This window comes from Piliocolobus tephrosceles, chromosome 21, assembly GCF_002776525.5.
Source record: "Piliocolobus tephrosceles isolate RC106 chromosome 21, ASM277652v3, whole genome shotgun sequence".
Taxonomy (NCBI): Eukaryota; Metazoa; Chordata; class Mammalia; order Primates; family Cercopithecidae; genus Piliocolobus; species Piliocolobus tephrosceles.
This window is the reverse complement of record NC_045454.1, coordinates 45,491,112-45,503,561: the sequence shown is the minus strand read 5'-3', so window position 1 is coordinate 45,503,561 and position 12,450 is coordinate 45,491,112. Positions and strand designations below refer to the sequence as shown.

The window sequence follows — 12,450 nt, the reverse complement described above, 5'->3', positions numbered from 1 at the left end:
CACCCATCCCTCATCAGCAGGTCACAAGATGTACGTTCCTCTGCCTGCCTCAAAACCAAAGTCAGAAATGAGGCTGAGCCCTGGTAGATATTCACCTGGAAGCTAGTCTGCCCAGATTGGGTGGGCCCATGGTCCTTACTTACTGGAAGCTTCCAGAACACTCACGGAGCACCCGAGGCTGGGTTAAGTGCCTCCCCGTGCACCATTTCATTTCATCCCCAAACCACCACCCTAAGAAGCAGGTCCCATAATGACCCCCATTTCTCAGATGGAGAAAGTGAGGCTTGAGCCAGCTTGTGACCAGTCAATGGTAAAACAAGACTGGAAGCCGGTGCTGCCCACCTCCAGGAACTTCTGTTTTTTTTTAAAGACAGAGTGTCACCGAGTCTCACTCTGTCGCCCAGGATGGAGTGCAGTGGTGCGACCTCAGTTCACTGCAACCTCCACCCCCCGGCCCATGCGATCCTCCCACCTCAGCCTTCCAAGTAGCTGGGATTACAGGCACCTGCCACCATGCCTGGCTAATTTTTGTATTTTTTGTAGAGATGGGGTTTCCCCATGTTGCCCAGGCTGGTCTTGAACTGCTGAGCTCAAGCAATCTGCCCTCCTCAGCCTCCCAAAGTGCTGGCATTACAAGTGTGAGCCACAGTGCCCAGCTGGTTGAACTAATGTAGATCTCCCTCTAACGCTCCCACTCCTCTGAGGATACTTGGTTTGATCGTGAAGATCTGCATTTGCCACTAGACTGGCTGCTCTGAGGAGGCAAAGGCTGGCTCTCTTCCTATGCTCTGAGTGCCCCAGAACATGATACCTAGTAGGCAGTCAATAAACGAGCTGCATACACCCCGTCTCCACTCCTCCCACGCAGGGCTTCGTGCATTGGACCTATTCTGGTATCTTCACCCCAAATCCATCGCAGGATAATGGAGAGAGGGTGTCCTGTCCAGGCTATGGATTATTAGCACATGCCATGTGTTTTTTTTTTTTTTTTTTTTCTTTTAATTCCCCTAACCATTTTTTTTTTTTTTTTTTAAAAAAAAAAAAAAAACAGAGTTTCACTCGGTCACCCAGGTTAGAGTGCAATGGCACGATCTCGGCTCACTTCAACCTCTGCCTCCTGGGTTCGAGTGATTCTCCTGCCTCAGCCTCCTGACTAGCTGGGATTACAGGTGCCTGCCACCACCCCTGGCTAATTTTCATATTTTTAGTAGAGACAGGGTTTCACTATGTTGGCCAGGCTGGTCTCGAACTCCTGACCTCAAGAGATCTGCCCACCTCAGCCCCCCAAAGTGCTGGGATTACAGGTGTGGGGCCTCCACACCCGGCCCCCTTAACCATTGAAAGCCTTCCTTTGGTCTTTCTGTAAAAAGCATCACTGCTTAAGGGACAGATAGAAGAAGGGGTGTATGTTGCTCAGAATTGCTTAAACTAGGTCCAAAGGACAAACCAGCATCTTCATCCTAAATGTTGATCCATTCCCCTGATGCTTCCAGAAGCTGCCAAGCGTGGAAGACAAAAACAGCAATTACAGATGTTCACGGAAGGATCTGAGAAGACTCTGGGGGAAAAGAGGGGTTGATGGATAGTTTTCTCCAGCCCATTTCTGTCACCTAAGACAGGGGAGTATCCTCTGAAGGTTCAATCTATTGTGCATTCCAAAATCCCATCACGGCAGGGCACGGTGGCTCACGCCTGTAATCTCAGCACTTCAGGAGGACGAGGCGGGCGGATCACGAGGTCAGGAGACTGAGACCATCCTGGTTAACATGATGAAACTCCGTCTCTACTAAAAATACTAAAAAATTAGCCGGGCGTGGTGGCAGGCGCCTGTAGTCCCAGCTACTCAGGAGGCTGAGGCAGAAGAATGGCGTGAACCCAGGAGGTGGTGTTTGCAGTGAGCCAAGATCACGCCACTGCACTCCAGCCTGGGCTACAGAGCGAGACTCCGTCTCAAAAAAAAAAAAAAAAATTCCCATCAGACATTAAATAAGCCTCTGAAGGCTGGGCGAGGTGGCTCCTGCCTGTAATCCTAGCACATTGAGAGGCTGAGGTGGGTGGGTCACCTGAGGTCAGGAGTTCGAGACCAGCCTGGCCAACATGGTGAGACCCCCATCTCTACTAAAAATACAAAAAATTAACTGGGCATGGTGGCAGGTGCCCATAATCCCAGCTACATGGGAGGCTGAGGCAGGAGAATCGCTTGAACCCAGGAGGCAGAGGTTGCAGTGAGCTGAGATCGCACGGTTGCACTCCAGCCTGGGCAATGGGAGCAAAACTCCATCTCAAAAAATAAATAAATAAGTCTCCTAAAGCCTCAGCAACAAGGTTAATGCAGGCATTGAAAAGCTAGATGTGTAAACGGCAGCAGCCCTGATTCACAACGGCAGAAATGTGAAAGGAACCCAGTGCCCGTGGATGGATGAATGAACAGGCAAAATGTGCTCCCTCCATACAATGGACGTGATTCAGCCTTAAAAAGGAAAGAATTTCCGACACAGGCTATCACGTGGATGAACCTTGAGGACATCGTACTCAGTGAAATAAGCCAGGCACAAAAGGACAAATCCTGTCTGATTCCACTCACAGGAAGTCCCTAGAGTCATCACATTCATAGAGACAGAAAATAGGAATGGTAGGTGCCAGGGGCTGGGAGTGGGAGATGGTGGAGTGAGCATTTCATGGGGACAGAGTTTCAGTTTGGGAGGATGAGACAGTTTGGGAGATGGTGGTGGTATTGATTGCAAAACCACGTGAACGTGCTTACTGCCGCTGAACTGTGTACTTAAGATGGTTAAGATGGGGCCAGGCACGGTGACACACACCTGTAATCCCAGCACTGTGCAAGGCTGAGGTGGGTGTATCGCTTGAGGCCAGGGGTTTGAGACCATCCTGGCCAACGTGGCAAAGCCCCCTCTGTCCTGAAAATACAAAACTTAGCCGGGCGTGGTGGCCGGTGCCTGTATAAGTCCCGGCCACTTGGAAGGCTGAAGCAGGAGATCACCTGAATCCAGGAGGCAGAGGTTGCAGTGAGCCGAGATCCCACCACTGCCCCCCAGCCTAGGTGACAGAGCAAGACTCCATCTCAAAAAAAAAAAAGGTCAGGCGCGGTGGCTCAAGCCTGTAATCCCAGCACTTTGGGAGGCCGAGGCGGGCGGATCACGAGATCAGGAGATCGAGACCATCCTGGCTAACACGGTGAAACCCCGTCTCTACTAAAAAATACAAAAAAAAACCTAGCCGGGCGAGGTGGCAGGTGCCTGTAGACCCAGCTACTCCGGAGGCTGAGGCAGGAGAATGGCGTAAACCCAGGAGGCGGAGCTTGTAGTGAGCTGAGATCCGGCCACTGCACTCCAGCCTGGGTGACAGAGCGAGACGCCGTCTCAGAAAAAAAAAAAAAAGGTTAAAATGGCAAATGTATTCTATGTGTATTTTACCACAATAAAAGAAATTGAGGAAGGGAAAGAAAGCTGAAGCTGAGTTGCTCTCCAAAGACAGGGGCCACAGTTCAAAAAACAATCATTTCTTGACATTATTATCAGGACACGGCAGACCCCCTAGGGATATTGCTACTAAACGGGTGGCTGAGACACACACCACATGCCAGGAACATGGTACCCCGGGAAGTGTTAGTCGCACCTTCGTTGGGTGACAAAACCCCGCCAGCACTGGAAAAACAACCCTGGTTCTTTTCACTCTTTTGTGTTCATTTTTGTTTTTGTTTTCTTTTGTTTTTGAGATAGAGTCTCGCTTTGTCACCCAGGCTGGAGCTCAGTGGCATGAACAGGGCTCAGAGCAGCCTCGACCTCCTGGACGCAAGAAGCCTGGTTCTTAGTAGCAAAGCGATTTTTAATTCACTTAAAACATCAGGCACAGCCAGGCACGGCCAGGCACACTGGCCAGCGCATGTAATCCTAGCACTTTGGGAAGCCGAGGCGGGAGGATTGCTTGAGCTCAGAAGTTTGAGGCCAGCCTGACCAACATGGCCAAACCCTGTCTCTACAACATATACAAAACTTAGCTGGGTGTTGGCCAGGAGCGGTGGCTCACCCCTGGAATTCCAGCACTTTGGGAGGCCAAGGTGGGCGGATCACCTGAGGTCGGGAGTTTGAGACCAGTCTGGCCAACATGGAGAAATCCCGTCTCTACTAAAAATACAAAATTAGCCGGGCATGGTGGTACAAGCCTGTAATCCCAGCTACGCAGGAGGCTGAGGCAGAAGAATCACTTGAATCCGGGAGGCAGAGGTTGCGGTGAGCCAAAATCATGCCATTGTACTCCAGCCTGGGCAATAAGAGTGAAATTCTGTCTCACAAAAAAAAAAGAAAGAAAGAAAAGTAGCCGGATGTGGTGGCACCTGTAATCGCAGTTACTTGGGAGGCTGAGGCAGGAGAATTGCTTGAACCTGGGAGGCGGCGGTTGCAGTGAGCCGAGATCACGCCACTGTACTCCAGCCTGGGTGACAGAGCAAGACTCTGTCTCAAAAACAAACAAACGACAACTGCAACCAAAAACCCATCAGGGAGCAGGAGACTCAATCGCAGATAACACCATTCTGGATATCTTGTCTAAAACGGATCCAAAAATAAACCCATAGAGGAATGTCTTAAATTATATCTCAAGACGGGCAAGCCTAGGGCATTTCAAACAAGCACCTACATTTGGAAAACTCAGTAACAGAATAAAAGAATGTTCACTGTTTCCCCTGGTGTCCCAGTTAGAAGCAGCTCACTTGTTTCTAAACAGAGGGGACATCCTTCCCACTCCCCCCAAAAATCATAGCTTTTATTTTGGTGTATGTCTTGCATAAATTTGGCACAAACCCTAGTTCTGTCTTTTATTAGCTGTGTGGCCCTAGGCAAGTTAAGTAACCTCTCTGGTCATAGTTTAGCTTCTCCTTGCCCCGACCTACAATGTTCTCAGGATTTTTCCACAGTACAATAATAATGGTCCCCTCTCCCACCTCCCTTCACTACCCCATCTTCTTTTTCCAACCCTCCCACTCCCCATTTCCAACCATCCAACGTGTACCACGGAAGGATTCATCCTACAGGCTCCAAGGGAGTCCTCACAGACAATTCCAAGGATTCTACTTAGATTTATTTAAGGACTCACTCACTCTGGGTGGCTTCCCCAGAGCATTGGGCTCAGATAAGAAGATCCTCCTTTCTCCCCTCCCTTCTATCTTTTGTGATACAACCCTCAAGCCACCTACTTAACTTCTTCCCACCTCCATCACATGTTCCCTAGTTCTTCCCAGGAAAACATGAAAAGAAGTCCATGAAACAACAAACCAGTAACGTGTGTGTGTGGAACTGCCTCCTTGAGCATGAAAACATGATAAAACTACCATGATCAGAACAGTCACGGCTCTGTGGCATGGAGAGGCAAATCTACGGACACATCAGAAACAGACCCCAGAGCAATGGCAAAGAGGTAGATTTCTATAATCAATAGCTGTCTGAGGCCCCCAATTAGCTATTTGGAAGAGAAAAGAAACACCCGTTGAATCACACAAACAGATCACAAGCAGTGAGGCTGAATTTTTTTAGATGATAATAATTAAAATATAGGCTGGGCATGGTGGCTCACGCCTGTAATCCCAGCACTTTGGGAGGCCGAAGTGGGTGGATCACCTGAGAGTTCGAGACCAGCCTGGTCAACGTAGTGAAACCTCGTCTCTCCTAACAATACAAAAATTAGCTGGGCATGGTGGTGGGTGCCTGTAATCCCAGCTACTCAGGAGGCTGAGGCAGGAGAATCGCTTGAACCCGGGAGGCGGAGGTTGCAGTGAGCCGAGATCACACCATCACAGTCCAGTCTGAACAACAAGAGTGAAACTCTGTCTCAAAAAAAATAAAACTCAATTAAAATATAAAATGTAGAGGAAAAAAAAACCTTTCATGGGTAGAGGAAGACTTTCTAAGTGTAAAGTACAGAAGTGGCACACAGAAATCCAGCTCTGAACTCCATAAACATTTTAAGCTTCTCCAGCAAAACAAATCCCAGGGCATTTAAACCACTGAACAACAACAAAAACAATAAAATGCAACTGGCAAAGGGTTAGTAGCCTTCATTGATGAAAACCACATACAGATTAACTTTGCAAAAGCTACTGAGGTACTAAAAGACAAATGGGCAAAGGATATGAACAGGAAGAGAAAACTCAAATGACAAATAAACATGTTTTAAAAGGTTCAGCCCCGACAGCAATCAAAGAAATGCAAATAGAAACAATGACAACACATCAGCTCCTCCCTCCCGCAGTAAATTATGAAAGATCTTTCAAATAACACTCAAAGCTGGCCAAGGTGTTCCCTCTCCTCCAAAGCTAGGAGGAGCAGCCGTTGGTACAATGTTTCCGGAACACCATTTGGCAATCTGCACCAAGAGCCTCTGACCCAGAAATTTCACTTCTGGAAAGCAAGCCTAAAGAAATAACTGCTAGATAAAGCTCTGATTCTAAAATGTTCATCACTCTCTTTGTGAAAACTAGAAATCACCTTTTTTTTTTTGAGATGGCGTCTCCCTCTGTCGCCCAGACTGGAGTGCAGTGGTGCGATCTCGGCTCACTGCAACCTCCGCCCCTCCAGGTTTAAGCAATTCTCTGCCTCAACCTCCGGAGTAGCTGGGATTACAGGCGCCTGCCACCACGCCCGGCTAATTTTTTTGTATTTTTAGTAGAGATGGGATTTCACCATCTTGGCCAGGCTGGTCTTGAACTCCTGACCTCGTGATCCACCCGCCTCAGCCTCCCAAAGTGCTGGGATTACAGACGTAAGCCACCGCACCCAGCCGAAATCATCTTTTTTTTGAGACGGAGTTTTGCTCTGGTTGCCCAGGGTGGAGTGCAAAATGGCGCAATCTCGGCTCACTGCAACCTCCACCTCCCAAGATCAAGTGATTCTCCTGCCTCAGCCTCCCAAGTAGCTGGGACTACAGGCGTGCACCGCCACGCCCTGGCTAATTTTGTATTTTTAGTAGAGACAGGGTTTCACCATGTTGGTCAGGCTGGTCTCAAACTCCTGACCTCAAGTGGTCCACCCTCCTCAGCCTCCCAAAATGCTGAGATTACAGGTGTGAGCCACCGCACCCAGTCTGGAAATCATCTTAATACCCAATAACAGGAATGGTTAAGGAAACCTTTAGCAGACACAACAGATTCCTGAAGACCACTAGAAGGAACAACCCCCAATAAAGTACTCTCAGCGACATGCATTGTGGAATAAGATGAATGTTTTTTCGTTTACACGTTTCTTTTTCCAAATGTCTATTATAAGCAATATCACTTCTATAATCAGATAAGAACTAAACTATTTAAAAAAAAAAAAACAAATCTATAGTTTTCCACTCCTTTTCCTCTCCCAAGCAAGAAGAACATTCCCTGTCTAGCACAGGAGGTGGCAAACTGCTGTCCTCGAGCAAAATCCGGCCCACGACTTGTTTTTGTAAATAAAGTTTTATTGACACAAAGCCACAGTCACGTTTATGCGTGTCTGTGGCTGCTTGCCCACTACAATGGCAGAATTGAGTCGTTGCATCAGAGACCATATGGCCTGCAAAATCTGAAGTATCTACTATCTGAGTCTTTACAGAAAAAGTCTGCCACTCCCTGGGCTAGTGAATGCCACCACCCACTGTTCCCCGGCCCCTACCTAATGTCCATTTAACATTTTTAAGCTAGAAACATTTTAAGCTTTCTAGAACAAGGCACTAGACACTGCTTAGAACCCCGTATCCCCAGCATACCTTTCTGGCAGTGACTATGAGTCCAACACCGTTCGACAAACTGCCCATTGATGACGGTGGCGGGGCAGTTGGTCTTGCCCTTCGCTGTACCCGGACAGATGTCTCCGCACTCCTCATTGTCGTCTTTGTTCAACACGATGTAATTATCCTCCACGGAATCCAGGATGCGGGACCAGTCGATAGTGGCCAAGTAACAGAGCTCGTTGTTCTTCTCGATGCGGACAGAACCCCGAGTGATGTTCATTAGGTTGTAGAGGCCGAGTTCCTTGAGGTGAACCATCTCGAATATGACCAACGCGTAGTTAAAGAACAGTCGTGATCCCCGGATGACCGTGAGGTTGGGGAACAGGTCCTTCAGGCTCTCAAGCCCATAGACCCGGAAGAGCAGCAAGTAATCAGTGATCATTATGAGTTTGGGGAAACTGAGATCTCGGAAATCTTCGGGCCTCGTTTTGAACATCAAGAGTATCTGCAAGTGTCCTTCGATGACAGAGCAATTCTCCAGCTCGTGTAACCTGGTGAGGTTATTCCGGATATCCATGCCGGGACACACTAGAAGAGAAAATGAACAGTAAGCAAAGACAGGTGAGCAGACACACGGTGGATGCGTCAGAAGGATCGGGGCAGAGCCGGCCTCATGGACATGAAACCTGGGCCCTGTGTTTTCATCCCGGGCCCTGTAAACCCTGCAGCCGGCCGGGATGAGTGGCGTTCTCTGTAAAGTGCCCACGCCTAAGTAATGACTTTCAAAAGGCCAAGAAAATAATTCTTTTGGCAAGCCCTGTTAAAATCCTTAAAATCATCACCCCTGAAATGATGCAATCGGGACAATGGGATTACAGGGGATTGAGTAACACGACAGGTGCAGAAGGCGAAAGGGAAACTGTCTCCAGTGCGTCAACACTGAAGATCTTCAGGAGATGATTTACGGGGATAAAGGTGCCCGCGTCAGAAATGGGGCAAGGAAAGCTGAATGTATTTGTTTCGTCAATCCTCCCACCTCGCTGGCTGACTTTCCTTCCCGGACTGCTCTCCTGGCCTGCAATCAAGACCTAATTACCTTTTACCTGGGTGTGGTGAGAGCTTCCCAGGGAGCCCGATCTCCATTGCACAAACACCCTGAGTTCTCATTCTCCTGAAGGCGGTCCCTCCCAGGCCCCAATGCCCTCCATGGCTCCCTATCACCCTGCACTCCCCTCAAGATTCTGCCCCTTCATCCCCTGCACCCACTAAACAGGCCTGCCCGCCACTCCTGCACAACTCCAAGACTCCTATCCTCCTCTGTAACATGGCTTATGTGGAAGAAGAAGTGAAACAACTCAGCGCAAGCACTCTAACAGTGCCTGAAACATAGCAAGTGCTGCATTAATGTCAGCTATTTTGTTGTTTGTTGTTGTTGCTGCTGCTGTTGTCTATTCCTCCAAACATATAACAGTCATCTCTAGGCATCTCTAGGCTAGTCTATCTTTTGGCTGGGGAAGTGCTTTGGACCTTAGCTCCCTATTTCTAAATCCAGCCCATCATGCTTCAAGATATCCAGTTCAAATGCTGCCTCCTCCTCCAGGCAGTCTTCCCTGATTTCCTTTCCTCAGCATACCTATTTGGGTGTTTCTCCTCCTTGTGTCCCTTACACTTGAGTTGACATTTTTCAAAATCAAACTCTTCAGATGGCTTCTGTCTGCCAACACACACACACACACACACCGTCTCCCCAACACACACACCACAATCCTCAGTACCTAGAATATGACGCTCACTATAAAACTCCTGCTTATTTTGTTCCAAAACACTAAACCTTCCATCAACATCTTTGAGGAAAACCGATTGTTCTAAAGAATAGTAAATCCTCTTAAAAAAGAAAATCCACCCTGAGAATTGCCCACAAAAGAAGCACAAATTAGAAAAACAACAACAACAACAACAAAAAAAAACAGCAAAAGCAAACAAATGGGAAAAACAAAGTAGCAATAATTTTGAATCACATTTCATGCAGCAAATGGATTAGGCTAAGCCAGGAAAACACACGCACACACACACATACAGTCGCTTGCTAGGAAGTTGGAGGAAAGCCCCAGTACACAACTATGGAATAACCTCCACCCTCAGGAACCCTGCAGGGACCACGCTCAGGCTGAGAGGCAGCTTCAAGGGGACAAGGGTGCCAGTTCTAGCCCCCTACCCCTCCTAGTCAAGGACCCAACAACCCCAGTCTGAGGCTCCCAGTCACAGTCACATCAACGGCTTCCACATCCAGAGATATGACAGGACCCTGTGTGCCACTGACGCCTCCCAGCAAGCTCTGTCCCTATCCCACAGATGAGAAAACTGAAGCTCCAAGGGGCGAAGGCCATCACTCAAGGACACGCAACTCACCAGCGACTGGCAGGATTGCCAGACTTAGCAAATAAAAATGGAGGATGCCCGGTTGAATCTGAATTTCAGATAAGCAATAAAACCTTTTTTAGGATAAGTATATCCCATGCGATGTTTGGGACATACTTACCCTAAAAAAAAAATCACTCATTGTTTCTATGAAATTCTTATGGGGTTGGTGGTGGTGGTGGTGGTGGTTGTTGTTGTTGTTGTTGTTGTTGTTGTTGTTGTTTTGACATGGAGTCTCGTTCTGTTGCCCAGGCTGAAGTGCAGTGCCATGATCTTGGCTCCCTGCAACCTCCACCTCCTGGGTTCAAGTGATTTTCCTGCTTCAGCCTCCCGAGTAGTGTCCAACACCATGCCCGGCTAATTTTTGTATTTTTAGTAGAGCTGGGATTTCACCATGTTGACCAGGATGGTCGCGATCTCTTGACCTCGTGAACCACCCGCCTCGGCCTCCCAAAGTGCTGGGATTACAGGCATGAGCCACCATGCCTGGCCGGCAATCAGCCACCATGCCTGGCTGGCATCCTAGTCTTAGATTGGGCCATAGCCCTGGGCTTCTCAGCCCTGAGTCCCACACTATATTTCATTTCTCTTTCTCTCTCTTTCTCTCTCTCTCTCTCTTTCTCATACACACACACACACACACACACACACACACACACACTGCAGGTACAAAGAACACTTGCCCGCCAGCCTTCCCAGGCTATGGCAGAACCAAAATCAGACATGAATATGCATTCAAAGGTTAACTAGGGCTGGGCACAGTGGCTCCTGCCTGTAATCCCAGCAGTCTGGGAGGCCACAGTGGGAGAATCGATTAAAGCCAGGAGTTCAAAGTCAGCCTGGGCAACATAGCAAGACCCCAACTCTAAAAAAGAAATAATAATAATTAAATATCCAGGCATGGGCCAGGCACAGTGGCTCACACCTGTAATCCCAGCACTTTGGGAGGCTGAGGCGGGCAGATCACGAGGTCAGGAGATTGAGACCATCCTGGTTAACATGGTGAAAACCTGTCTCTACGAAAAATACAAAAAAATTAGCCAGGCATGGTGGCGGGCGCCTGTAGTCCCAGCTACTCGGGAGGCTGAGGCAGGAGAAGCATGAACCTGGGAGGCAGAGCTTGCAGTGAGCCGAGACTGTGCCACTGCACTCCAGCCTGGGCGACAGAGCAAGACTCCGTCTCTGAATATATATATATATATATATAAATATCCAGGCATGGTAGCATGTGCTTGTAGTTCCAGCTACTTGGGAGGCTGAGACAGGAGGATCACTTGGGTCCAGGAACAGGAGGTTACAGCGAGCTATGATCATACCACTGCACTCCAGCTTGGGCAACAGAGTGAGACCTTGTCTCGATTTAAAAAAACACAACGGCTGGGGATGGTGGCTCACGCCTGTAATCCCAGCACTTTGGGAGGCCAAGATGGGTGGATCACGAGGTCAGGAGATCAAGACCATCCTGGCTAACACGTTGAAACCCGTCTCTTACTAAAAAATACAAAAAAATTAGCTGGGCCTGGTGGCGGGTGCCTGTAGTTCCAGCTACTCGTGAGGCTGAGGCAGGAGAATGGTGTGAACCCGGGAGGTGGAGCTTGCAATGAGCTAAGATCACGCCACTGCACTCCAGCCTGGGCGACAGAGCAAGCCTCTGTCTCAAAACAACAACAACAACAACAACAAAGATTAACTGGCTGTTGGACATTAGGGAAATGCAAATTCAAACCACAAAGAGATACTACTTTATCCCCACTAGGATAGCTAAAACCAAAAAGAGTGACAATTACAAGTGCAAACAATGTAGAGAAATGGGCCGGGCACCGTGGCTCACGCCTGTAATCCCAGCTTTTTGGAAGGCCAAGGCGGGCAGATTACCTGAGGTCAGGAGTTCAAGACCAGCCTGGCCAACATGGAGAAACCCCGTCTCTATTAAAAATACAAAAAACAATTAGCTGGGCGTGGTGACAGGCGCCTGTAGTTCCAGATACTTAGGAGTCTGAGGCAGGAGAATCACTTGAACCTGGGAGGTGGAGGTTGCAGTGAGCCAAGATCACTGCACTCCAGCCTGGGCGACAGAGCGAGACTCCATCTCAAAGAAAAAAAAAATGTAGAGAAGGCCGGGCGCAGTGGCTCAAGCCTGTAATCCCAGCACTTTGGGACGCTGAGACGGGCGGATCACGAGGTCAGGAGATCGAGACCATCCTGGCTAACACGGTGAAACCCCGCCTCTACTAAAAAATACAAAAATCTAGCCGGGCGAGGTGGCGGGCACCTGTAATCCCAGCTACTCGGGAGGCTGAGGCAGGAGAATGGCGTAAACCC

The 12,450-nt window shown here is 48.7% G+C and overlaps 1 protein-coding gene across 1 annotated transcript in view; it reads right to left on the bottom strand.

Moving 5' to 3' along the window:
- INSR (insulin receptor) overlaps window positions 1-12,450 on the bottom strand; it is a 191,362-nt gene that overhangs the window by 158,680 nt on the left and 20,232 nt on the right. Inside the window, exon 2 of the mRNA XM_026455549.2 lies at window positions 7,747-8,298. Within this exon, the coding sequence (XP_026311334.1) occupies window positions 7,747-8,298 (552 nt within the window). The remainder of the gene's footprint in view (window positions 1-7,746; window positions 8,299-12,450) is intronic.